The 27,513-nt window shown below is 30.8% G+C and overlaps 1 protein-coding gene across 1 annotated transcript in view; it reads left to right on the plus strand.

Moving 5' to 3' along the window:
• The window catches only part of LOC129321549 (cinnamoyl-CoA reductase 2-like), a 78,571-nt gene extending 53,372 nt beyond the window's left edge, over positions 1-25,199 (plus strand). The window contains exons 2-6 of the mRNA XM_054967384.1: positions 18,190-18,361; positions 20,481-20,638; positions 21,291-21,476; positions 23,966-24,318; positions 25,046-25,199. Coding sequence (XP_054823359.1) covers positions 18,190-18,361; positions 20,481-20,638; positions 21,291-21,476; positions 23,966-24,318; positions 25,046-25,199 — 1,023 coding nt within the window. The remainder of the gene's footprint in view (positions 1-18,189; positions 18,362-20,480; positions 20,639-21,290; positions 21,477-23,965; positions 24,319-25,045) is intronic.
• The last annotated feature ends 2,314 nt before the right edge of the window (positions 25,200-27,513 follow it).

Here is a 27,513-nt window from a genome sequence, read left to right on the forward strand (position 1 = left end):
TTGGTTAGTATACGAGCTAAGCTTTGTGTGGGCACTTGAATCACTCCAATTAGATGTCATATGTAAAAAACGACACATGCTGAAAGTTCGTCATTTTTGCTGTCAAAATAACAGCATAAAAATCTAACAGGCACGCTGTGGTGCATGGTGACACATGCCATAGCATGCAACACAAAAGGGTGAGCATATGGCTTTGTGCCACATGCGGCAATGCATTAACTGCACGCTATGGCGCATGAACCAAATCACAATTTTATTTTGTGATGTAATGCATACCATTAGGATAAGAATGCTAGTGGGTTATGGCCATTACGTATTAGAGAGTGATGAAACCCTTAGTCACTTTAGGCCATCAAATAAAACTTGTAGTTATGAGCATTCTAGGTCATCTTCCAAGAGAGCAATGCACACAAATTAGGGTTCAATTGCCTACAAATTAAAAGAGTAGTGATATGATTCTGCTATGTCTAAATGGCTAAGAATTAGATTTTATAATTTTCTGATTTGATTGTGTTGATGTAAATGAATGAGATGATGAGCTCAGTTAGAATCCCTTGTGATAATCTTGAATTCCAGAATTGCAACCACATATGTAATGACAATTAGCCTAATAAAGAACACTCTAAAACCTTTAAAGTGTTATGAAACATTGCATCCAATGATCATTATGAATGCTAAGTGGAGTGAAATTAATAATGTAAATCAGCCTTGTTCATAGCCATTCAATTCAGACCAAATTAAATGGCAGAAAAACTTCTCAAACCAAATTCATATAAACACATATGGATCTAGCTTGAAATTGGAGAAATCTGAACAAGACATCAAGAACATATGAACACATTCAAAAACACTCAATTGAATTCATACATTCCAGAACTGAAATACAAAATCAAATATCAATCCAACATCCACAACTTCAATCTAACATGTAATTGGAATCAAAATCACAATCCAACCTGAACAATAATTTTGAATCCTTGAAAGAAATAGAAGAAATTGCAGAATTGAAATTACATATAAGGAAGGCAATTCTAAAATACTCAAATCACAAGTTTATCTTCCTTGAAGCTCAATGGAAAATCAGCCTCTCATATTCTCATCTTCAAACTAATCAGACTTTGAACTTGAGAAGACATCTTGAATCTGGAAAATATGTGACTGAATATGGACGAAATAATGCTGGAATTGGAAAGATGAAGAATGAAATTGATGAAGAATGGGGAAGAGAATGACACAAGGTGGAAGAATCAAAGAGGAGAGATAAGAAAATAAGTCTAGACAGAGGAAGAACATGAACAAAAATTGAAGAAAAAAAATGATAAAGGAAATGAAGGAACAAATCTGGAATGATGGAATTGATGATGAACACTTGATGAACAATTTGGATTATGGATGGAAGAAAAATGAAATTGGATGAGGAATTGATGCTGGAAAAATGAACTTGGAGCTGGAAATGGAGGAGAACTAAATCTAAAACTCCCAATACTTGAGGAATGGCGTGAATTGTGGAGGCTGGAGATGAGAGAATTCAGACCAAGAGAGAGAGAATGAATGTGTAGAATGAGGTCTCCATCTGAAAATTTTACTTAAGTATGAGTAACTAATTCTGATCCAATGGTGATGATTCTAAGGCCAAAAACTAAATCAGTTATTCCAGCTGGAATAATGAATTAAAATTGAAAATTAATTTTGGAAATTAGAGAGAATGAGGCGCCAAAATGAGCTGGAGATGAGAGCATGAATAATGTGACTAAGCATGGACCAAGTGACTTCATTTGAATATTGCTTCAATTGCCACATGAACTTCTCATGAATCCAGATGTGAATTCACGCCTATTATGCTCTTGGCTTGCCTCATCATGATGCCATCCTAATGTTCAACTTCCACTTCACGCACAACATGCATTTCCTTGTTTCCAATGATGATGTCATCTTATGAATTCCATGGATTAGATTATGCATATGCTCTTGACTTCTCCAAAATTGTTGACCAAGTCTTTTCTCCTTGATTACAAAATTGTCCTCACACAAATTTGAAAATAAAAACACAAGACTAAATAAATTCTAAAAAGAAAATTAAAAAGGAAGAAAATGAGAATTTAAGCCCAAAAATTCAATCAAGCATCTTAAAGTCTCAAACCATCCACCAAATAGCATTATTAAGGTCTATATAGTTAATGTGTGAAACAGCTAAAAACCAAGAAACAAACCTTAATATGCACTATTTGGTGCCAAAAACCAAGTGTATAACATGTAAAATATGAAGTAGATCACTCCCAAAGGTTTTGTGAAGATATCAGTAAGTTGTAGTTCAGTGGGAATGAATTCTACTATGACATCTTTCTTTTGAACATGATTTTTGATGAAGTGATAACAGATGTCAATATGCTTAGTTTGAGAATGATGAACTGGATTTTTAGTCAAGCATATTATATTGGTATTGTCACACTTGATTGGAATATTCTTAAGCTTGATTACAAAGTCTTTAAGTTGCTACTTTATCCATAAAATTTGAGAACAACACAATCCAACAGCTATATATTCTAATTTAGTTGATGATAATGAAACAGCATTTTATTTCTTACTTGCCCAAGACACAAGTGATCCACCAAAAAAGTGGTATGTTCCACTCATGCTTTTTCTCTTTGTCTTGCATCTACCAAAATCAGTATCAAAATATCCAATTAAGAACTCACTCCCTCCTTTAGGATACCAAAGACCCAATGAATCAGTATCTTTTAGATATCTAAAAATTCTTTTCACTACAATCACATGGGATTTTTTTGGTGCTGATTGAAACCTTGCACAAAGACCAACATTGAAGGATATATCTGGATGACTTGCTGTAAGATATAGAAGTGATTAATCATATTCTATTCCAGTAGCATCTTCATCCATTTTGATGGTTGAGCTCATTGGAATGTCAATTCCATCAGCTTGATCTATCCTAAATTTTTTGAGCATCTCTCTAAGATATTTAGTTTGACACACAAATATACCATCCTTCCTTTGCTTAATTTCAAGTCCTAGATAGAATGTCAGTTCTCCTATCATAAACATTTCAAATTCTCCCTGCATTAACTCAAAATTCCTTACATAGAGATTCATAAGTTGCATCAAATATAATATCATCTACATAAATTTCAACAATTAATAATTTATCCCTTTTTCTTTTTATAAAGAGGGTAGTATCAATTTTACCTCAATTGAATCCTTTTTCTAAAAGAAAAGAGATATCGGTCATACCAGGCTCTAGGTGTTTGTTTGAGTCCATAAAGAGCTTTCTTCAATTTGAAGATAGCATCTAATTTCTGAGGATCTTCAAAACTAGGTGGTTGTTCAACATATACTTCTTCAAGGATGTAGCCTTTAAGAAAAGCACTTTTTATATCCATCTAGTATAGCTTGATATCCTTCACAGATGCATATGCTAGAAGTAGAAGGATTGCTTCCAATCTAGCAACTGGAGTAAAGGTTTCTTCATAGTCTATACCTTCTTCCTAATCATATCCTTTTGCCACTAGTTGAGCTTTGTTTCTGATAATGATGCCTACTTCATCAAGTTCATTCTTGAAAACCCACTTAATTCCAATTATTACATAATTTTTGGGCCTTGGTATTAAGTCCTATACTTGGTTTCTTTCAAATTGATTAAGCTCTTCTTGCATTACATCTATCCAGTACAAATCAAATAAGGCTTCTTCAACTGTTTTGGCTCTATTTCTAAAATGAAGGCTGAATGAATAGTAATGTTTGGAATTTACTTCTGGTCTAGACAGGTTTATTGACATTCCTAATGACTTGATCCAGAGAATGATTTTTGTTATTTCTCCAAGTGATTGGTTGCTGAACTTCTTCAATTTCATTATCTTTGAGTGGAGTCTCAGATTTCTCTCCTGGATCTTCTGTTGAATTATTTTTCTTTAGTTGAAGATCACACAATTCTTCAGCGACATCAGCAACATCAGGAATCTTTTTCTTTTCCATAGGAAATTCATCAAATACTACATGTATTGATTCTTCTATGGTCTTAAATCTAAGGTTGAATATGCGAAAAGCCTTACTCCTGCTGGAGTATCCAAGAAAAATTTCCATATCTAATTTAGGATTAAATTTTTCTAGATTCTCCTTGTTGTTGTTGTGGATGAACACCTTGCTACCAAACACATGAAAATGAGATGTGTTTGGCTTTCTTCCCTTATAGAGTTCATATAGTGTCTTGTTAAGCTTAGGCCTTATGTAAGCTTTGTTGATGATGCAACAAGCAGTATTCATAACATCAGCCTAAAATATTTGTGACACGCCATTATCACTAAACATAGCTCAGGCCATTTTTGTGAGTACTCTATTCTTCTTTTTTACCACTCCATTTTGTTGAGGACTTGTTGGTGCAGAGAAGTTGTATCTAATTCCATTTTCATCACAGTAATTCATAAAGTCACCATTTTGAAATTCTCCTTCATGATCAGACCTGATTGACACTATAAAAATACCCTTCTCATTTTGGACCTTTTTGGCAAATACACTAAAGGCATAAAAAGTTTCATATTTAGACTTAAGAAAGTAAGTCCAAGTACATGTAGAGTAATCATCAACAATAACTAAAGTATACAGATTTCCACCAATGCTTTTTGTTCTTACAAGACCCACCAAATCCATATCAAAAGCTGAAGAGCTTTTTCAAATGAAACAAAATCTTTTGACTTAAACAATGTTTTGGTTTGTTTTTCAAATTGGCAAGCTTAGAAAACTTTTTCTTTATCAAAGATTAAGGGTGATAAACTAATAACTAAATCATTTTGTAAAAGTTTTTCAATCGGTCTTTTGTTTACATAAGCCAAGCATCTATGCCACTAATAGCTTTCCTCAAATTTACTTAGAAAATAGGTTTGAGAAAGAGGTTCATAATCTAAATCAACAGTATAACAATTAACATCTTTGTCAGCATGAAGAAGTATCTTTACATCTACTTTTTGTTGAACAATGCATTCCTTTGAGTTAAAGATGACTCTATTTCCTCTATCACAGCTTTAACTTATACTTATTAGATTGTGAAAGAGACCTTTGACATATAGTACTCCTTCAATGCTTACTTCTTTTTCCTCTTCCCACATTTCCAAAACCAATAATGTGACCTTTTTGATCACCTATAAAAAAAACATGACCACCATCTCTTTCGTGTAGTTCTATAAATTGATTTAAATCTTTGATCATGTGTCTGGAGCACCCATTGTCTATATACCATTTCTTCCTCTTAGAGATAGTGAGGCATACCTGTAAATAAAGACTATTTCATTTTAGGTACCCATTTCTTGATAGGTCCTTTCTTGTTAGTTAGTTTCCTAGAAATATTACTATTTTTAGGAACCTATTTTAAGGAGCTTCCAATGCCATTCTTCCTATATAAGCAAGACTTGACATGATGCCATCTCTTGTTACAATATGAGCAGGTAATAAATGGACTAGAAGAATGCATAGAAGTCTTAAAGTAGCTATGATAGTATCTGGCTGCCTTTTTAGGCTTCTTCTAAGAAGTATCAGTGATAGGATTATATCTAATTCCTGACCTATCAAAGATGCATCTTTGTGAACTAATCAAAATGTTTAGTATCTTGATACCCTAAGTGAATTTTCCTAAATCATTTTTCAGGATGTTATTCTAAGATTGTAATGTTATGCAGTTTGTACATAAATTAGAATTATTTTGAGCAATATCCTTCTTTTATGACAAAGTTTTTAACTTATCTTCTAACACAGAAATTTTCTTTTTAGCATGTAGAAGTTGTTTGTACTGTTTTTTAAATGGATAGAACAATTCATTATATTCATGTTGTATAAGATCAGAATTTATTGCATCTGATTGTGATTCAGTCAGATCTATTTCTTGTGCTACAAGGCATAGGTTTATTGTTTCCTCCTTACTCTGCTAAACCAAACTTTATTCTAAAACTATGTTTGAAAAGCTTGGGCCCAAGTCTCATTTTGAAAATCATCTAAATTCTCAACCAATTTAATATAAAATAGAGTATAGCACAGTAGAAAAATAACTCATGCATTCATTGAAGTCCATGCATGCTTTCAATACAAAGAAATAAAGTTAAGAATTGAGCCATGCGCCGCAGTGTGCCTCCACATGTGCTGTGGCATATGGCACAGAGCCATAAGTAGCTCCTCTTGTCATGCGCCGGGGTGCACATGACAATTTCTGCAACTGTCATTTGACAGTCTGTAGAGCAAACTTTTGGCGTGCGCCGTTTTCACATACGACGTTCGATCAGAGTAGTTCAAGTACTCACATGAAGCTTAATAGGCTAACTAATAAGACAAGTTCGGACACAATCCAACAGTCTGATCAAAATTTAGACACCCAATGCAAAAAGTTAATTTTTTAAAAAATTTAGCCACCGAAGCGCTCAAATCACTCTTATTATCTCATTAGGCCATTCTAGGCTTTGAACCAAGTCCAAAAGGACTTAATACACCTCATTAACCACATTTTATAACATATATACATAGATTAAAACTTAGCTATTCAATAGCCCATTTTCCATTTCACAATATTACATTAAACACATTAGTTTGGTTATATTTCCATAATTTCACCACAATTCTCATGTCTTCTCATTCACAACATATCAACCATAAGTTCTCAACTAAATCTTAGCCTCTGTTCCTCATTTCACCATATATATACACATATAGGCTAATATTTACTATAATTCACAACAATTCTAAACAATCACAATTTTAAACATGCATGCATACCCTATGGCAACTTATTTACATATTATCCACAAAAGATTTAGTTTATTACACAAACTCTGAGTTCGCACGGCTTTGATAACTCTAGGCCGGTCCTAACTCTTTCCCCTTATCTGGCTTACTACTTTGACTTGTAAAAATGTAATCACAAGATGAGATAATAATCTTAGTAATATAATAACTCACTACTACTAACTATCACATGTAACCATAAGCAAGTATTACATAGTATACTATTAGACATAGGATATAACATATGTTTCATTTCAACAAGAATATATTTCACCACTAATAACCACTTTTATAAACTATTTTCTCATCAATTCACTACTATCAACATACAACATGATCATTACTATCCAAACCTCCAAATCACCCTACTCAAAATCATAGGCTCACCTTAAACTAACAGGCATGCCTATTGGCCTTAAGCTCACCTTCAATAGTAGAATCACCTAGCCAAAGGTGTTCTATCTCACTTATGGATTATGGTTTCCCCTATTACATGCAATGGGGTGTCGTTGACCCCAACACCACATCACATCTATTCTAAGGAGTCTAAATCTCTAACACCGTACCTCAATAGGTACTAAGGAGATAATCTTCAACACTGTATCTCGAAAGGCACTAAGGAGATGCAATTCTCCAACACCGTACCTTGTCGAGTACTAAGAAGAATAATGCCATATAAACTTTCTCTACTTCTCCCTAAGGTGAACTCCCACCTCTATGATCATACTTTTGTATAAATCACCTCTTCATATATATAAAACCCTATATAGATACATTCACAAAACATGAAATTCCATAAACTCAATTCTTTAGAAATCATTTTGATGCATTAAACATTCACTTAGCAAACATGCTCATTCTAAAACATTTTCATGCAATAATACTCATACTTTCAAAGAGTTACAATAGATAATCGAATAGAAGAAGTTATTTAGTTACTCAACCTTTCTATCAAAAGAAAGGTTACCTGTGGACTCTTTACTATCACTCACAATTTGCTACAAGCTTCTTTTCTCACTTTACACATAGAATAAATCAATCTACACATAATTGACACAACTTTTCAATTAATTATTGACCAAAAGCACTTAATTATTACTTAAAGCTACATTTAGCCATCTATTCCTTTCTACTTAACCAATATAAGTTTATTACCCCTCAATTGCAATTTTATATCATCTAGTGATCCCATTTCACTTCTACTCCATTTCCACCCCATTTCTCCTTGAATTATGACCAAATTAGGCCTATAGTTTCAAAGCTCTATTGTTCAACCCCAAATCAATCACAAAGCCTTAATTTAACTCTCGAGAATCTTTTTATTACTATAGGATAACAAACTAACCCCTGAAATTTTTTCCAATTCAATTTCTCCATCACTTATATTAAGAGAAATTATAGTAGAATTGAAACTTAAGGTTGTACAAAGTTTACCCGATAAGCTATCAATTGAAAACCTCTTCCAATACCTTGAGACTTAATGCCTTAGCAAAGGAATGCCTTCTTTTCCTCTCCTTTTCGTTCTTTCTTTCCTTTCCTTCTCAAGCTCACAAACTGACCATGTGTTAATCAGCTAAAATTTTGTGCCATGTGCCATGGTACATATAACTTGTGCCACAGCACATGGCACAGTAAGGAAAATCCTTGCTATGCGTGCACGCTTTATTCCAAAACATAGTTCCTTCACACATATCTTCTCATTTAATATCCTAATAAGTCTAATCATCAAGCAATCATCTAAATCTCGACTCACTTACTAATTACTAAGTCACCTCTGATTGATAACTAATTACAGAATTAGAAAATCAGGATGTTACATAGAATTATGGATCACATTGGTAGTTTTGATGTTCAAGGAGGAGAAATAAGGAGAGAAGATCAAATTGGTCCTTCTACATTCAAAAAAGGTGCTGTACATATAGTCTTCTCTTCCATAACTTCTTGAACAAAATTTGTAACACTACCCTCACCATTTGAAATACCTTCACCATATAATCCTTCTCATGACCAAGAAAACTTTCTCTTCCCCCAAGACTAAGAAACCTCCATCCACCATCAAATCGAGACTCAACCATAAGAATCAACTCATCAAACTAAGTCTCATACTATAAAGTCCCTTACTTAATCTGGACTTTAAAATCACATTCACACACATTACATTACAATATCAGAGTAATAGTCTTCAATTTGTTTTCAAAATGCAGGATCCCAACTTATTATAAAATACATTCAAATAAGAGGGCTAACAGAAGTGTAAACATAAATCTCAAGACTCCGAAAGGCACAACTATTTTCTTTGAAAATGTGCTATACTCTGTGGCTCGTGGTATAAAGCAACGTGTTCTATTTCTCTTTGTGTCATGAGTGTGGCACACAATGCACCATGGTGCATATGACAGCAAAATCTGCAGTCACATGTCAATTTGTAGAGCGAACTTCCAACGCACACCAATTCCACATCTGACGTCCGATTAGAGTGATTCAAATGTTCACATGAAGCTTTCAATGTATTTTATCTAATAACATATGTTTGGACATAATCCAATAGTCCGATCTAAAATTAGACACCTGAGTGCAAAAAGCTACTTTTTCTTTCAAAACTTGCACCTTAAGTGTTTAATTCTCATTCCTTATCACATTAGACCCCTTTGGGCCTTGAACTAAATCCAAAAGGACTATTTACACCTAATTGACTCATCACATGACATATATTAAATCAAATACTCAATTTGATCTCTCAATACCACATTACACACTCATGGGCTTATATGAGGCACAAACATATAACTATAAACACATATATACATACTTGTTCCACTTTAATCATCTAACTTCCTCATATAGGGCCCAACTTCACCATATAGTTAGGAATTATAATATACTCGACTCTTACAAATGGGGCCAAGCCACCATTTGGGTCAAGTTCTCACATACACAGATAATTTCACATAATAAAATCACATTCAATACAAGTGGAAGAAGTTACACAATAACATACAATTGCTTGATTGGCGTCTAGGCCTACCCAGTACCCACCACTATATCCCCTCAGTGAGATGTAGCATCATATGTACAAGCAAGTTTTTAACCACAAAACATATACACATTCACAAAGCCATATTCACACACACTTATGCATCTTAGTTGGCAACTCAAATATCTAACTTTAACTTTATACATTCATTATATATAATGATAGTCATACTACTACCAAATGAGGCTACACTTTTCTCGCTTCCTTTCTTGGTCTTCTCACACTCTTTTCACCTATGTACAAAGGTAACAGAGTAAGACATATATCCTAGTAACTTGGATAAACCCTAAATACTTGTTAGTAAGTAAAATTATGAACAAGAGATAGAGTAGCATTATTTCAATAAAAATAGTATAATATGCATATACACGAATTCATACTCATCCATCCATCATGTTCATGTTCATATACTCCAGTACCCCCTAGCGAAGCAAGCTCTACACTTGAACTAGGATTTTTAGCCTTACACAAAACAACGCCTAGCAAACCACTGTCTCAATTTAGGAATCATTGGTACATGTGTTTTCTTGTGTCCTACCTAGCAGAGCATTCTTAATGCTTGGACTATCAGGACTTTCTAGCCTTACACAGAGTAAGACCACGACCCCCTACCTTAGTCTAGGGTATACTCATGGATCATTCCCCTAGGTCCTTCCTGGCAAAGTCAAGCTCAATACTCAAGATTTTAAAGATCTCTAAGTTCTTCCCAGCAGAGTCAAGCTCTATGCTCAAGATCTTCAAGACTTCCTAACCTTACACAGAGTAGGGTCGTGACCCCCTACCCTAGTCTAAAGTATACTTACGGATGCAATGCAATTTCTTATCTCATACATTTCATGCATTACTTATACACTTGCATGCATATTCCTTTTAAAAGATTACTACTCTATCAGTTCATAAATAATAATGCATACAGTTGTACAAAGTACTTGTAAACAATTTCACAAACAAACAAGTATAAAGATTACTCCAATTACCCTTTGTCCTTACTACTATGAATTACCATTCATACTAAACCTCTCAAGTCAGTCCAGCTTCCTCAAGAAACCTTTAAATGCTCAATCTACATAATGAACACCTACCAATCAGTTAATAATAATAATAACAAACTCAGACATTAATTTGGCTAGACTGAATCTCTTAATACACAAAATAATTTAATTAGCACCTTGTGAATTCATATAATCCATCATTTGTAGTTATTGGCCCTATAGGCCATTCCAATGACCAAAACACCTCCCTAACTCATTTATCCACCTATTTACCCCTTTAACCTATCCCTTTTAAACTAATTTGAGCTAAATCCTTAAGGTTTAACCATTTAACCCCAGACTAGTCACAAAACCTTAGTTTCTCATTTGAAAGCCCTTTTAAAAACTTTCCTTTAAATTTCAATTCCCTCAAACTTCCTGATTCGATTTCTCTACCGATGAAATTTAGAGAAAATAGGGTAGTAATGTAGGGTAAGGCTATATAATACTTATGTTAGATCGGGAGGTATAGTAGAAGATTAAAATTTTAAAATTCCTATCTTGATATGGACCAAACGAACTCGTTTAAGTCAAGGTGGATAGAAAGTTACCTTTTAATTCTTTGAACTTGGCATGTGTTCTCTTCAAGAGTTTGGATCTCAAGAGTTGACAAGGTAGATCTGCTCCCTTTACCAGTATCCACATGAATAGTTCTCTAACTCTAGCAACATGCTAGCACTCCCAGCATCCGTTCTTCTTTGAACGTTAGTTTTTCTCTCTATATGTGATATTCTCTCATATTATGTTAGTTATTAAATTTGATCTATTATATAAAATTAAATTTAAACTAACACAATATAATATAATATAATATAATATATCACATATACATATTATATATATATATTTCAAATATATATATTATATTATATTATATATTTAATTTTATATATCATATACATATATTTTGAATTTTATATTTCATATTTCATATATATATAAATATTTATTTAATAAATATTCAAATATATATATATATATATAATTCATTCACCCTATATTACATTCATTAAATCTAGACATATTCCAAATTCAATGAACTTGGACATTATAGCTTGAGTTGGGCTGTTCTTATGTGTGACCCTGTAGGCCCATATGAAGTTGGTAGTAGGCTAATTATGCTATTAGCCCACAAGTCACAAGTGGCTTCTAGCAAGGCATTATAACTATCCAATTCACATGAGGATCGATGATCCGATGTAACCTATCATGCAACTGTATCACATTCTATTTGTCACGCAATATTTCAGTCAAGTATGAGATATGAAATTGTCATTCTCCTTTACCTGACCGTTACTTTCTCGATCTCTGAGTTGGCTGACTATAATAATGAAAAAACCCTTTTTGTTGTAATATAGCCTTACATTTTTTTAGTCTTACTCATCGAGGGGCCTAGTAATATCTCTCACTTAATGTGAGGGACAAATTCTATCTTGACCACTCATATTCCTCTACATGAATATCACTAACTCAATCATAGCTTTTATGATCATCCGGTCAAAGGTGACTTTTGACTAGGTCAAAGTTCAGTGGTCATCATGTAGAAATCCACGATAATCTCAGGTCAAAGGGCTTAGTGATATGGTTACATATGAGATAAGCTTATGACTTGTACCATGTAGCTTTCTCATAGCAGGTCGATCTAGTACCTTATACTCTTTCAAGTGCCTATGACTTTGATTTGTATCTCTATAATTAATCAAAGTCATACTAGTCTTGTTTCATCTATGATCCCTCATAGATGACCGACCAGGGACATTTAGGATAATCACTATAGTTTGTCCAAGGATACAGTTATCATAGTGAATATGCAATTAATATGATAACAAAAGAGAAATTCATTAAATAAGAATGTGTATAGTACAATGATTAGCCCTAAGGCACAATTTCCAACAACTTCCCCGATAAGTCACTAGCCAAAACAAACTCTCAAACTTTGAATATTTGATACCCCAGCAGAGACAAGCTTCCCTCACACCTCAGATACATTTTCCCCTCCTTTCTCTTCTGTTTTCATGAAATGAGACTTAGCTCTTAAGTAAAAATCTTTACCATATGCCATGGCACATGCAGCACATGCTGTGGTACATGGCATAGTGAGACACTTCTCACTACTGCTCACACATTTTGCCCCCAATTGCCATTCTACATCCAATCCTATAACCACACTAATTAACTAACATCATACATTAGTCCAATGTCTAAAACCATAATCAATTCACTAATTACTAATCTACCCCTGATTAGCAACTAGTCTCTTAGATTGAAATTCAGGATGTTACTCATATAGAATCCGAAAGCCATCAAGGCACAACCAAGCCTATTCATCCTTTTGATAGCTTACCTACTCTTGACCTTCCATCACCACTAATATCCACTAATACCCCAACATTTCAAGAACTCTATGAAGACATAGCTGATATAAGTGTACCAAACTTGTTAGTACACTCAAAAAAATGTTGGAAAGCTAGCAAGTCCCTCTTCCATTCTTATGCCTATGCATTCTTTAGCCCTCTCCTTTGCCCAATCCATAACTAAAACTTTTAGAGAAAGAAATCCATCCTTAAACACAAGCACACTAAGCCTTCCCTTCCTTCCCCTAGAAGATCTTCGAGTTGAGGAGACCATTGTTGAAGAACCTAAAGACTAAGGCATTAAAGGCCAACTTTAATAGCAAGATCAAGAAAATCTGACCACTAAAAGTCAGCTTGAAGAGCATTCAGGGATCCAACCTAAATCTAAGGGAGCTACTGATGACTTAAAAGAAGGACTAGACCCCATTCCTCCTATAGACCCAAATGACTCCTCTACATAGGCTATGATTGCTTCTACTCAACCTTACAACCCATACTCTCTGTCTGATAGAGAGGTCTTAGAAGCCTATCTTCACTTCAGAGTTTATTCTCTCTTTGGAATGCCTGTATCTTTTTGATGATTCCAAATAGGAAGAAATACTAGAGATACTAGCTTAAGGGGAAATTGTAGTAGGATTTCATAAACCATAGGGATAATTTTCTTAGTTTTTGGAGGAATGCGTCAAAGGTTTTATATAATCATTAGTATATCATTTAGACACTACTTGTATCTTGTTATTTATCAATGGAAATTTTGTTCAACTCATTCATGTCTTTTCAATCCTTAAATTTCAAGTTCATTATTCTGCACTTACATTCTTTAAGCTCATATGCCTGATTAAAGGAGACTATTTTATTAAACAAAACTAAGAACCCTAATCTTAGGTTTTGTCATTATCAAAAATGGGGAAGAATGTTAAATCATATGTTTTGATGATTATAAAATCGAGAGAAGAATTGTGTGTTATTTATGCAAATACAAAAGATTCATGGATGAGACAAAACCCTTAAGAGCTTGCAAAATCAACAGAAGAAGATTTATAGGTTTAAGTTATTTATTTCTCTTAGATGCAATGTGAAAATTATGAGAGCTTAAACACGTGTTATCAATTTTAAAATGAATGCATCATCTTAGGCTCATAAGTCTTATTTGTGCATTTTAAGAATTGTCTTAGTCAAACTTGAGAGTAATGTCATTTATGTTTGAATTAGATCAGAGAAGTTGAGCTTTTAATTATATGATGTTTCACGTGTGATTCAAAATGGTTCCATATGTGATTTGTCACTTTGTTTGAATGATACCTTGATAAAGCTTCTGTGCTCCAATTCACATAAGATACCCATGTGTATGCACGCTTGAATTGTCACCAAATGTTCAATTTCATTGTGAGTAGTAACATTTCATGCCTGGAAGAGAAAGTTTTCACATGTGTTTTGTCATTGAGTTTCTTCAACACATTTAGCCTAGGTGAGTCTTAAGCCCATTCAAGCTTATTTTATATTGTACACTTGCATGATTTGTTATCTATTGAAACTTAGTCTTATAATCAAGCAATCCATGCTTGAATGCACATTGGTTCCACTTGTGATTTGTGTCCTAGAATGGTTTAGGTTTCATAACCAATCATTTCACGCATGATAGTTAGTTGGTCCCATGCATGATTTGTCACTTAGAATTGGCTTTAGCTTTCTACCAGCCAATTCATGTGTGAGACCTTGAGGGAACCATGCCTATTGTCACACATAATGGTTTGCATCTTCTTATCTTACAAAACACTCGTGAGTCACTCTGGTGGTTATGCTTAAATTGTTATATATACTTGATTGGAACTTGTCTAGCTCCATTTCACACATGAATCTTTTAGTTACATGCAAGAAATATCACCAATGGCTATAAATACTATTCCAATGGTTTGTTAACTACCAAATATGTGTGTGTGCGCGCGCGTGCGTGTGTGTGTGTGATGCAATTCAAGTCTAGAACAAGAATTATGATCTTCAAGTGAACTATTCATCATTTAAACATTCTTAAAAGCTTTCAATCTGTGTATCAAAGTCTTGTGTTCATTCATTTATCATTCTTGCTAAATTTTGTGAAAAAAGTCTCATTAGTTCTGAAGCTTTCATTGTATTCAATATACTCTTTCTAGAGAATTTATCTTTTAGAGATCTTTACTTTGTAAACAATTTGAACATTCATCATTTGAACATTCTTAAAAGCTTTCAATCTGTGTATCAAAGTCTTGTGTTCATTCATTTATTATTCTTTCTAAATTTTGTGAAAAAACTCTCATTAGTTCTGAAGCTTTCATTGTATTCAATATACTCTTTCTAGAGAGTTTATCTTTTAGAGATCTTTACTTTGTAAATAATCTGAAATCTTGAAAAGAGATTTTTCAAGTGAATTGTAACAGCTTGCTAGTTGTAGCAAGGTTGGTTATTTGAATCAAGACTAGTCAAGTCTTGTGAGTTGTACTAAGGCTACAAGCACTCACTTAAGCTTATGTTTATAGTTGAAAATCCCAAGGATGATCTTAAGAACTGGACGTAGGCCAAGATTTGGGTTGAACCAGGATAAATCTCTTGTGTCAAATCTTTTAACTCCTTACATCTATCTTCCTCTCTTTATAATTCTCTAGAAAAATTAAGTGTCACCCAACTCACCCTCTCTTAGGTGCCAGCCTTATCTAACAAGTCATTAGTTGGAGCTAACTCCAAGTCTTCCAAAAACTAAAGCCCTAGCATGGCAGACCTCTTCTCCCTCTCTCTTGCATGTTTTTTCTCCCTTCTTTCCATCTAAACCACAAGCTGATTCATGATTTGATTTATCCAATTTTTGTGCCATACACCGTGCATATGTCATGATGCGTGGCACAGCCAGACACTTCTCACTATTGCTCATGCATTTCGCTCATGATTGGCACAGTCTTTTATTTTTGAAAAATTAATTATAGAGATAGCCTTTTTTTCAAGAAGAAAGCTCTTCCTTCAAGAGAAAATGTTACCTATTGCCTTTTATTTTTAAGAAAGTAATTATAGAGATAATGATTTCTTGGGTAAATGTCACCATCAATGCTATCATTCTATGTCGTTTTATTAATGAATGGAATGTCACCTAAGATTTTAAATAGTTTTGAGACTTATAGCATTTATCAACTCTATGAAATTAAAAATTTCAAACAACTAAAAAATTAAAATTTAAATAGAGATATGTTTCACAATATGTAGTCATATAGAGAAAAACATATAATCAAGCAAATTCACACAAGATATGGCAATTAAACTTGCAAGGAACATTTTCTAACAATAAGAACCAATCTCTTAAATACATTATACCTGAACTTCTAACATCTTTCTTTAAGATTTGCCTTGATTCATTCAATAAAGCCAAGATTTATAGATTTATCCCTGTAAAAACAACCTAAGATAGCTATAAAGCTTAAGTTCATAAAAAATTCAAAATGTAATTCAATTAAATTTAGGAACCTTACAATTCATTGGGATTTACCATTTTCAATTCCCAATTCCTTCTCTACATCTCTACACGGGTGAACTCCTACCCTTATGAGCATGTTTTTCGAACCAATCACAGGTTCCTAATCACCACCATACACATACATACATATGTATATACACATATATAAAATTACATAATTCTACTTGTTTATTTAATCAAAGTTCATACAATGACGACCTTTCAAGTTTGATAAAATTATAGAGACCTACTATCAATTTTTAAAAATTACATTTTAGTTCATTTGTTAACATTATTAGGAATATTTTGTTTAAGATTCTTAAATTCTTTATTATATTAATTAAAATATGAGAAAAAAATTAAAATTATTAAATTTCCCTCGTAACTTCTTCTCTCTCTCTCTTTCTGTTTTTAAGAATATTATGATTACATTCACATAAATATTTTACAAAATTAATACATATAAATTATATTAAATTTAATCAATAAATATAAATTATATTAATCAATTTATCTCTCATTATATTAAATTTATAACTATTTTTTCCCAATAAATTTTCTAATTCATTAAATTTTCATTCCTATAAGTTTGAAATATTATTTTTGTCAACTTATATATTTAAAATTTTAAGAATTATTATATAAATAAGTTTATATAAATGACTCTTAAACTTATATATTGTATAAATAATTTTATTTATATTTAATATTAATTTTTTTCAGTTTATATATTATAATTATCGTTTGAAAACTTAAATGACATTTAATAACATTTATGTTATAGTATGATATTTTAGTCAAAATATATATGATTTAATAGTAATAAATTGTTGGGTGCATGGAAATGAAATAATTTTTATAGAGGGGGTATATGTTATGTAAATTTTGATTTTAAGGAAGGTTTATATAAATTTTAAAAATATAAGGGGTCTCTGTAATTAAGTTAAAATAGATTGAAGGTTGGTGTATTTTACTCTAAATTATTCAATATAATTTATGTTTATTTTTCTTGAAATTTCATTAATTTTGACACAAAATTTTTAAATGATTTATTTAAATATAGATATACTTAATTATTTAAAAGTTTTTTAACTTGGGGGGTGAGAGAGAGAGAGAGTAGGAAGTTTGATTATAATGACAAATTAATAATTTTAAAATTTTCAACATAATTATAGATAAAAACTTAAGTATTTTAGAACATTTAAAAGAATATTTATAAAAATAAAACTAAAATGTAATTTTTGAAAACGGATGGTTAATGTATGTAATTTGATCGAAAATGAAAGGAATGCTACTTTATTTTTATTTTAATTATATAATAATTAATATATTATTGTTTGGTTGTTTCGGCGGTTGTGGAATAAAGGTATTATTATTTGATAAGTCTCGTAGTCTATAAAAGGCCATAATGGCGTCACTCTTGCCAATCCATATCTTCCCCACTTTCTTCTCTTTTCCACTTTGGGTCTCTTTGCCCCTCCTACTTTTGTTCTTTTGATTTTGAATTTGTCCATTGAAAAGAAAAAACTTATTAAGACTAGAATCATCACGCCTTCTCCTGCTACTAATGCCACGCCATCAGGTTTCGGCCAAACCATATGTGTCACTGGCGCCGGTGGCTTCATCGCCTCATGGATTGTCAAGCTCCTCTTAGACAGAGGTTACACTGTTAGAGGCACAGTCAGAAATCCAGGTTTTTTAACGTGTTTTTTTATAATAAAATAAAATTCTTTTTTTTTTAAGTCAATTAATTTTTAACTTTTAGGAATGTTTTTATATATATGTTCTCCAAAGAGAATTTTTGTAGAAGTGACATGCTATAAGTCATCAATATATTTTATATAATATATTAATAATTTGAGAGTCAATATATGTTTTAAAATTTAAACAACTAACATAATATTTAAAAAAATAAAAAATTAAATTGATAAAAATTAAACTTAAAAGATTAAATTAATAATCAAAATAAATTTAAGAAACTAAAAAGTTTCATTATCTCAAAATATTTTAAACAAAACATCAAATTTAAAGATATTTTAATTTCATTTTTCAAAAAGAACTAATAATATGTGTATATGCTCTAGTATTTTTTTCACCCTTCTATAAAAAAAAATGAGATGATATTAATTACAACAAATTTATGTTGCACTTATTTTAAAACATTACAGAATAGGATGGTTTTGTTTACCATGATGTTATTATTATTTCCCCCCTTAATTTTTCATTACAATGTGTTATTATCCAAAATTGGAGCTATGATTAATTAGCATATGGGCTAAATAAAATCCAATTTAGCTAAACCTCTTAAGGGCTCATTTGTTTTTGCTTATTTCATAAAAAAATTACTTTTTTTGAAAAAAACTCTATTTGCTGAATTTTTATTATGTTTGTCCAATCTTTTGAAAATGATTAGAATAAATTTTTTTTTAATTATTTTAAGAAGCTACTTTGAGTAACTTTTAAAAATAATTATTACGATAAATGAAAGAGTGTTTTAAAAAGACAGAATATGCAAATATATCATAAAATTTTAAAATAATATAATAATAATTTAAAAAATAATTACATTTTATTATTATAACCAAACATAAAATAATATCTTCTTTTCATAAAATCTCTATAAAACAAATCTTTTTTTATAAAATTTCTAAACTGTCTAAAATTTACTTTTTTCAATCTTAAATAAATGAGCTCTAGATCCGAAAATTTCATCTGCTTGATGCTGGGTAAAACAGAAGGCACCAAATAAAAAAATATTTTTTCCAAATTTAATTACTTTATCCATTATTTGCAGTTAAGAGAAAACACGAGATAATAAGGGTGTTTAAAACTGAATACATCTAGCTATACAAAATTAACCAACCAAAACTGATTAAAACTAATCATTAATGAGGTCCGGTTTGGGTTTAAGTATATATTTATAAACCAAATGGTTTAGTTTAGGTTTTGGTTTTGAACCTATGAAATCTGAAAGAAACCTGAACCACACTTTTTTAAAAATTTCTAATACATTTTTTACGCAGTCAATTTAATTAATATTAGTATTTAATATTAATTGAACTCGCTGATATCTCAAACCTTTCACTTTTTGATTACATTTCATTAATTATAGACTTTAACACAAATTGTAATGAAATTTGTCTCATGCTACTAATTTATTCAAATATAATGTTGATGATGTGGGAAATTTGTTAACTTGGGAGTAAAATCCCTCCTAGTATATTGAATCCAATAATTTCTTTTGTTGTAGAAAACAAATTCAAGAGATCAGTTTAATAGTAAAAGAGTGAGAATAAAAACTTAGTCTTCACATTTTACCAAAAAAAAAAAAAAAAACTTAGCCTTCACACACATCTCCGCCCCTTCCCCTCCCCAACAAAAAGAAATTCATTGTAGACATGAAGTATGATCCGTACATCAACAAAACCAATAATCCAAATGAACCGCTCTTTAAAAATTTGATGAAGTTTATTATTATTTCTTTTTTTTTTTTACCAAATTCAATTAGTTTAGTTCTGTTCAGTTTTTCCCTAAAAATGAATCAAACCTAACCTCTGAACGCCCAAAATAATAATAATAATTGAAGTTTAAAACTTTTATTGAAACCTAAATTTAAAATTGATAAGATTCTAAGAAAATATTATCTTAATAAGAATTCTAGCAAATTATTATTTAAGGCTTAATTTCACCTAACACAGCAGCTGAGTTTTATGAAATCAACATTTATGTATTAAGTTGTTTATCAGAGAGGCTGATTTTTTGTTTTCGGTCGACATGCATGGGCGTTTGTGAAATTTGATGGTGATGGTCAGACGATTCTAAGAACGAACACTTGAAAAATCTGGAAGGAGCACAGGAGAGGCTAACTCTTCATAAAATTGATCTTCTTGATGATCTCAAGTCCATGAAAGCTGTTATTAATGGCTGTGATGGTGTTATTCATACCGCTTCTCCCATCACAGACAATCCTGTAAGTCTGTCTTTATCTTTTCTTCACCTTTTCAAGTCATATATCAAATAGAATAATTTAATTAGGTGAATATATTTAAGTATCATATGATTAATAATTATCATTACCATCTCATGATTGGTTAATGGCTGACGATGCATGGGTCTTCCTATTCTTTCATTCCCTTTTTCTTTGACTCAATTGGCTGACCGACATTTTGAAAAACTTGGGGGTATTACACCACCTCCTATTCAAACTAATTTGAACCCCCCACTGTATGAAATCATTATTACTAGCAATAACCTTATAAATATCTCCAAAATATCTTTGGGATATTCATTTAGGACTTAAAATGCATTTTTACCCCTTGAACTATCCTAAACTATTTTTCATAATAATTTCACCTCTGAAGTAATATTAAAACATAGTATATTTTTTCTTGATGTTAAATATTTCAACGTTAACTATCATTAAAAATGCTGATTAGGATTTAAGTTTGACTTTAGAATAAGCTAATTCAACTTCTAGATCAGTTGAACCCAACATTCCTCAGTTCTTTCATTTCCTAATAACTGAAACAAGAAAGAAATTAAGTGTGATTGATTTAGAGCATGGATTAATAAAAGTACTTGAAAATGCACATGCACGAGGATGATGCATAAATGTCATATAGGAAGAGATGATGAAACCGGCGGTAAATGGAACGAAGAATGTGATGATAGCAGCTGCAGAAGCAAAAGTGCGTCGAGTTGTGTTCACGTCATCTATTGGAGCTGTCTACATGGACCCCAACAGGAGCATTGACATGTTGATTGATGAGTCTTGCTGGAGCGATTTGGAATATTGCAAGAACACTAATGTACGTACTATATGCTGCAATGCACTTCCCTTTAATTACCTCTTTCATCTCAATCACAAAACTCCTTTTTCAGTGGTGGGGTGGGAACTGTGGTGATAGGCGGATGGACACGGAGCTTTTAATTTATTAAGAAAATTAATTTGTGGATGCTTATAGTTTATTGTATTTTAGTCAAGTCCTTATATTTTGATTTATAAAATATGTTAATCTCTGAAATTTAAAATTATTAATAAATTATTAACTTTCTCAAAACAAAAACACGTTTAAAGTTTATAGAAAATATAATTTAATACTCTTGATAAAAAAATAATTTAATAAAATGTTTACATTTTTATTAAATTATTTTTTAAAATTCTATATGTGTAAAATTTATTTAGAAGACATAATATAATTAATTATATAAATTTTGACTCATTAAAAATATGTACTCAATTCTAAAGTTATATAATATTTTAAAAAAATTAATTTTTTTTTAATTTTAAAAAGAATATTATATGAATTTTATATCCTTAAGGGATTAACATATCTAATAGATATATAAAGACTTGATTAAAATAAACTAAATTACATAAATCTAATTTTAAATCAAGAAAAAAACTATAAGAATATGTAGATTAATTTTTTAATATATAGGTGTTATACATTTTCATCTTCTTGAAATTTATGAAATGTTTATAATATTATGTATAATTTCTAATCTCAACCTTCCCCATATATATAAAAATTATGGCCGCGCCTCTGTCATTTATGAAATTATTTAGAGAACTATAGCGATTTCCGCATCTACTCATTTGAAAAGACAGGTGGAGAGAGAAACACCTGTATGTAAGGATTCTAAATATTTTATGGAAAATTACTTTAACTTTTCACTCAATAAAATTAATTACTTTCAGATTTAATAATAATTGAATTTAAAAAAATGATAAAACAATGTGTCAATGAATCTAAAAATAATTAATTAGTTTGAATGGGACTTGTATGTAATTTTTTCAATATTTAACATACTTTGTTTTGTTACATTTCATTTACATTTTGTATTTAAAGAAGAGACTCAAACCAAACTTAGATAAAATAAACCATTAGGATTATTAGTTCTAAAACTAAATGGCTAACATCTATTCGCAATTTAATAAAACACTATACTTTTTTGGGAGGTAGTACAAGACACGTAGTAGTATTAGACATTCAATATACAAACACATATACACGTAAATAAGGATTTGTTCAATCACTAAATGGCCTAAACACAGAAAATGTTTTTACTCCTTGTGTTTGGATAGACAAGAAAAAATAGAGAGAAAAAAAGAGAGAGCAAAATATCATAATGACTCCAATATTCCTAAGTCAAATATATCTTGTTTCATGTAATTATCTATATAAAAATAAATTGAAAGCATAAATTATATAAAAACTAACACCATCAGATTTTGGTTGTGAGAATGAGAAAAGCCTTCTATAACTAAACCCATTACTTGAATAAAAGTTAAGCGGAAATTGATTACTGCTTAAGATGAAATTTATCAAGTAGACTTCTCTCTATTAAGACATGTCAAGGAAAATTCAGCTCTCAATTTTTGTATACACTTAATCATAAAATACATGAAAATGTGTGTTTGCGTAAGTTTTCAAGTCAAGATCTCTATATCAGTATTGTAGGTGAATCGAAGCTACTTTGAATGGGTTTGTATTTCTGTATCTACAGTCAGTCCTTAGTAGCCCGTTTGACAAATTTAAATGCCAACTAAAGTTCTAGGACCACTCTATTATCCTGTTGGATGGCTTTGACCTGTCCTTGAGCCTAGTTGTTGACAATGTTATGAATGTCAACAAGAAATTAATATAGGCATGGTGCTATGTTCTTGTAGCAGTGTGTTTAAAACAGGTGTTTTTAGGATTATTAGAAAAAATCCCCATTTTTGTTAAAAAAATATTTTTTACTCTAGTTAAAAGCTTTTAAAAATGTAGAAAGTCCACTTTTCTACACTTATTGTAAGCTTTAACCAGAATAGAAAATTTATTTTCCACACTTATTAGAAAGTAAAACTAGCATAGAAATTTAGTTCATTTTCTACACTGATTACTTCTACCGTAGTTTTAGAACTAGTGTAATAAGTCTTTAGTTTATTTATTAACCAATTTAAAAAATCTTCCTTTTAGCAGTGAAATCTGTTCACAATTAATAAAACATTGTATTTTTTGGTTGTACAACACTTGCGATAGTATTAGACATTCAAAATCCATATAAACATATAGTACTAAATCCAACCAAATAGTTTGAAAGTTCTTGATAAATGAGTTACACCAAATACAATGATTGAAACGCACTGCAAGCTAGGTATGATGGGGTATGTATTTGCGGTAAACTTTATAGTTGTGTTCATCTAAAGGGTGTTTGGATATATTTTTTCAAAAACATGGTGTTGGCTTATATAATTGATCATTTAAAGTATCCAAACATGCATGCATATAATGAGGGATGAATTTTGTAGAATTGGTATTGCTATAGGAAGGCAGTAGCAGAGCAAGGAGCATGGAATGAGGCAAGAGCAAGAGGGGTGGACTTGGTTGTGTTGAACCCGGTTTTGGTGGTGGGACCATTGCTCCAATCCACCATAAATAGGAGCACAACGCACATTCTTAAGTATCTCACAGGCGCTGTCAAAACCTATGTAAATGCCACTCATGCTTATGTTCATGTCAAGGATGTGCCATTGGCCCATATTTTAGTTTGGGAGATTCCTTCTGCTTCTGGTCGTTACTTATGTTCTGAGAGGTCACTCCACCGTGGAGAGGTGGTTGAAATTCTAGCCGAGTACTTCCCAGAATACCCAATTGCTACCAAGTAAGTCCTTTTTTTTTTATACACAAAAGTCAACAAAAAGTCTTTCTTGTTTTATACGGGGAAAAGTAATTTGCGCGTCCTTCTAATTTTTATTAATTTTGAATTAGATTTTTATAATTTATTTTATTTTAATCAAACCCTTATAGTTTAATCGATTATAAACATATTAGAACACCTTGAAAGTTAAAATTGTTAATGAATAATATAATTTTCCAAAACAAAATTTTTTAAAAAAATTTATAAAAAAATTGATTTAATACTTTGAGAAAAAAAGGTAAAATGAAAATTTAATTTAATACAATGTTTACATTTTAACTATTTTTTATGAAAATTCTATATATATATATATATAATTTATTTAGAAATCATAACTTAATTATATAAATTTTGAGTTATAAAAATTATGTAATTAATTATAAAGGTATATAATATTTTAATAAAAATATAATAGTTCTTAATGTTCTTTTGAGATTAATATATTTAATCGATATCAAACTATAAGGAATTGATTAAAACAAAATAAATTATAAAGACCAAATTCAAAATTGAGAAAAGCTAGAAAGATTTAGAGTTTAATTTTCCCTTTTAAAATATCAATGTTCAAACATGATTCTTCTAAATAACTTCATGGATAGATTCTCTTATGATTATTGAATTTGTTCAAAATTGAAAATGCTTTTCACTTTGACACTATAAATTTAATTGTCATATATATTGGCTTAAGTAGGTGTTCAGATGAGAAGAATCCAAGAGTAAAGCCCTACAAATTCTCTAATCAAGAGCTGAAGGATTTAGGGTTGGAGTTTACCCTAGTGAAGCAGGCTCTATACGAAGCAGTCAAGAACCTACAAGATAAAGGCCATCTTCCTCTTCCAAAGTAGAAGTTTTTGAGATTAAATCATGGAGAGCTGGACTCTAAGAATGCGAAATAATTACCAACAAATTAGTTATTCAGTATTCCCCCTAATATTAAGGACATAGAGATGTACTTTCTTTCTTTATTTCTTTTGCAATTGAGGTAGAACCACAATTTAAGTTTAAGGAGAGCGTGATTAAAAAAAAAACACATATATTGTACAAATTTTTCATGAATCTTAAGGGTTTATAAATGTATAACATCTTTATAATATAATATTAAGAAAAAACTTGGGAGAATGACATTTAAAAGACTCAAAACAATGAATTTATGACAGTTAGATTCTCGACAAAATTTTTTAAAAGATCAATTATAAATATTTATTTAGATAGTCATAATTTTAGGAATTCTAACTACAAATAAGTTGCTTAAATTTTAAATATAACTCTCAGTCTACAGTTGAGATTCCTATTTATAACTATTTGAATAAATATAACTCTCACTCTAGCTTGGCCATGAAGCTCATGATTCATCCTTCATCTTCCTCTCTCTAGGATTCCTCCAAGGTGCATAGCTTCTCATTTTTATCTCCATGGTCTTCATCATCTTCTTGACATAGCTGAATTCCATTGCCACTTGAGTGATAATTTGAAACTTTGCAACTTGAGGAAAATGGATGGGAATGGATGAAATAATAAAGAGGAGAAGAATGGTGTGTTTTGCGGTGATTTGAGTGAGAGATTATGGAGACAGAGAGGATGGCTATGCGGTTTGATGAAGGAGCAAATGAAGAACAATCGCAGAACAAGTGAGAGAAAATGAGAGAATGTATGTGAATGAAGTGGAATGTGTTTTGATATGAAAATTGATGCAAAAGTATGTGCAGAATGTTGTGTTACAGCTCCCCAAATATTAAAATAAAAGAAAATAAAATGAAAATGTAATTGAATCCAAGTTATATAGATGAGGCTTGCAAGGTGGCATACTCTTATTAACTTGTAGATGATTCCAAAGTGTGTCAACTTAATCCTATGCTTCATCTACAATTTAACTAGATCTACTTCCTCAAATGATAGCACTTGCATGCCCAAATGTTCAGATTTTCCCTCCTTGAAGCTTTGCCCAATTGATACACATGTACACATTTCATTTATGTCACAAAATACACATAAGTCAATTTTATAAAATGTGACATCATTAAATCTAATTAAAATGCAGCATTACATTTATATTTAGAAGGGAGAATTTATTAAAAATGTCCAAGTAATGAGAGCACATTTGAGAAAGTCAACAAAAAGCGTCAACTTTTATTTAATTATTTCCAAACTAAAATGAATTTGAAAAAACTAATTTAACCACTCTTTTTTTGCACTTGAAATACATTTTGTCAAATTTTTTTATACATTTTCTCAAAAATTTATTTTTTGGATCAAAATAACCTTAATGCATAAAACCTATACACATACATTGCCACACAAAAATATAAATATAAGATGCAAAAAAAAAAATTACAGTTAAAAAATATGTCATATAAAGGTGAGACGAGTGATAGTTAGAAAATAAATGACATCATTTATTATTTTAAAATAAATGACGAGTATTTGAAAAATCCATCATATAAAGTTTTTTAAAAAATTGAAAAGAAACATAAACTTTAGATGACAGGTGTATTCAAACACACATCTTTTGTTGTGACGACTTTAAATGACAGGTGTTTGAAACACCTATCATATAACGTTGCAAATTCTAATTAGTAAAATAATAAAAAAAATTAAATTTTAAATGATGGGTGTTTCAAACAACTGTCATTTAAAGTCTTCACAATAATTGGCATGTGTTTGAAATAACCATAATTTAAAGTTTAATTTTTTGATTTTTTTTAAAATTTAAACATTAAATGACCGGGGTGTTGCTTTGCATCGTCTTCATTCATTCAGTTCAAATGCAGCAAAAAATATAAAATAAATAAAAAATTGAAATCGATGTTTATTTATTTATGTCTCATTTTCACCTGTCTTATTATAACGTCAATTGGATTCCATCCAAACTTTGAAAATTAATTAAATCATAATTAATCGACTAACAAAAAGTGTTACGCAATGCAACGGCGCCGCTGACATTTCAACGCTTTGGTATATATTACACCTTCTTATCTTATTTACAAAGTTAAAAGAAAAGATATTTTTTATTTCATTTATAAATCATCTTATTAAAATTTGGCTATTCAACAACTCATTTACACATTAGGCAACTTTTCACCATATTTACCACAAATTCACTATAAATTTTCATATTTTCACATTCACAACATGTTCACAACTAAATCTTAACCCAATCTC

Source organism: Prosopis cineraria, unplaced genomic scaffold (genome assembly GCF_029017545.1).
Source record: "Prosopis cineraria cultivar Desert tree isolate PC_DT_omini unplaced genomic scaffold, ASM2901754v1 PC1, whole genome shotgun sequence".
NCBI classification, from domain to species: Eukaryota; Viridiplantae; Streptophyta; class Magnoliopsida; order Fabales; family Fabaceae; genus Prosopis; species Prosopis cineraria.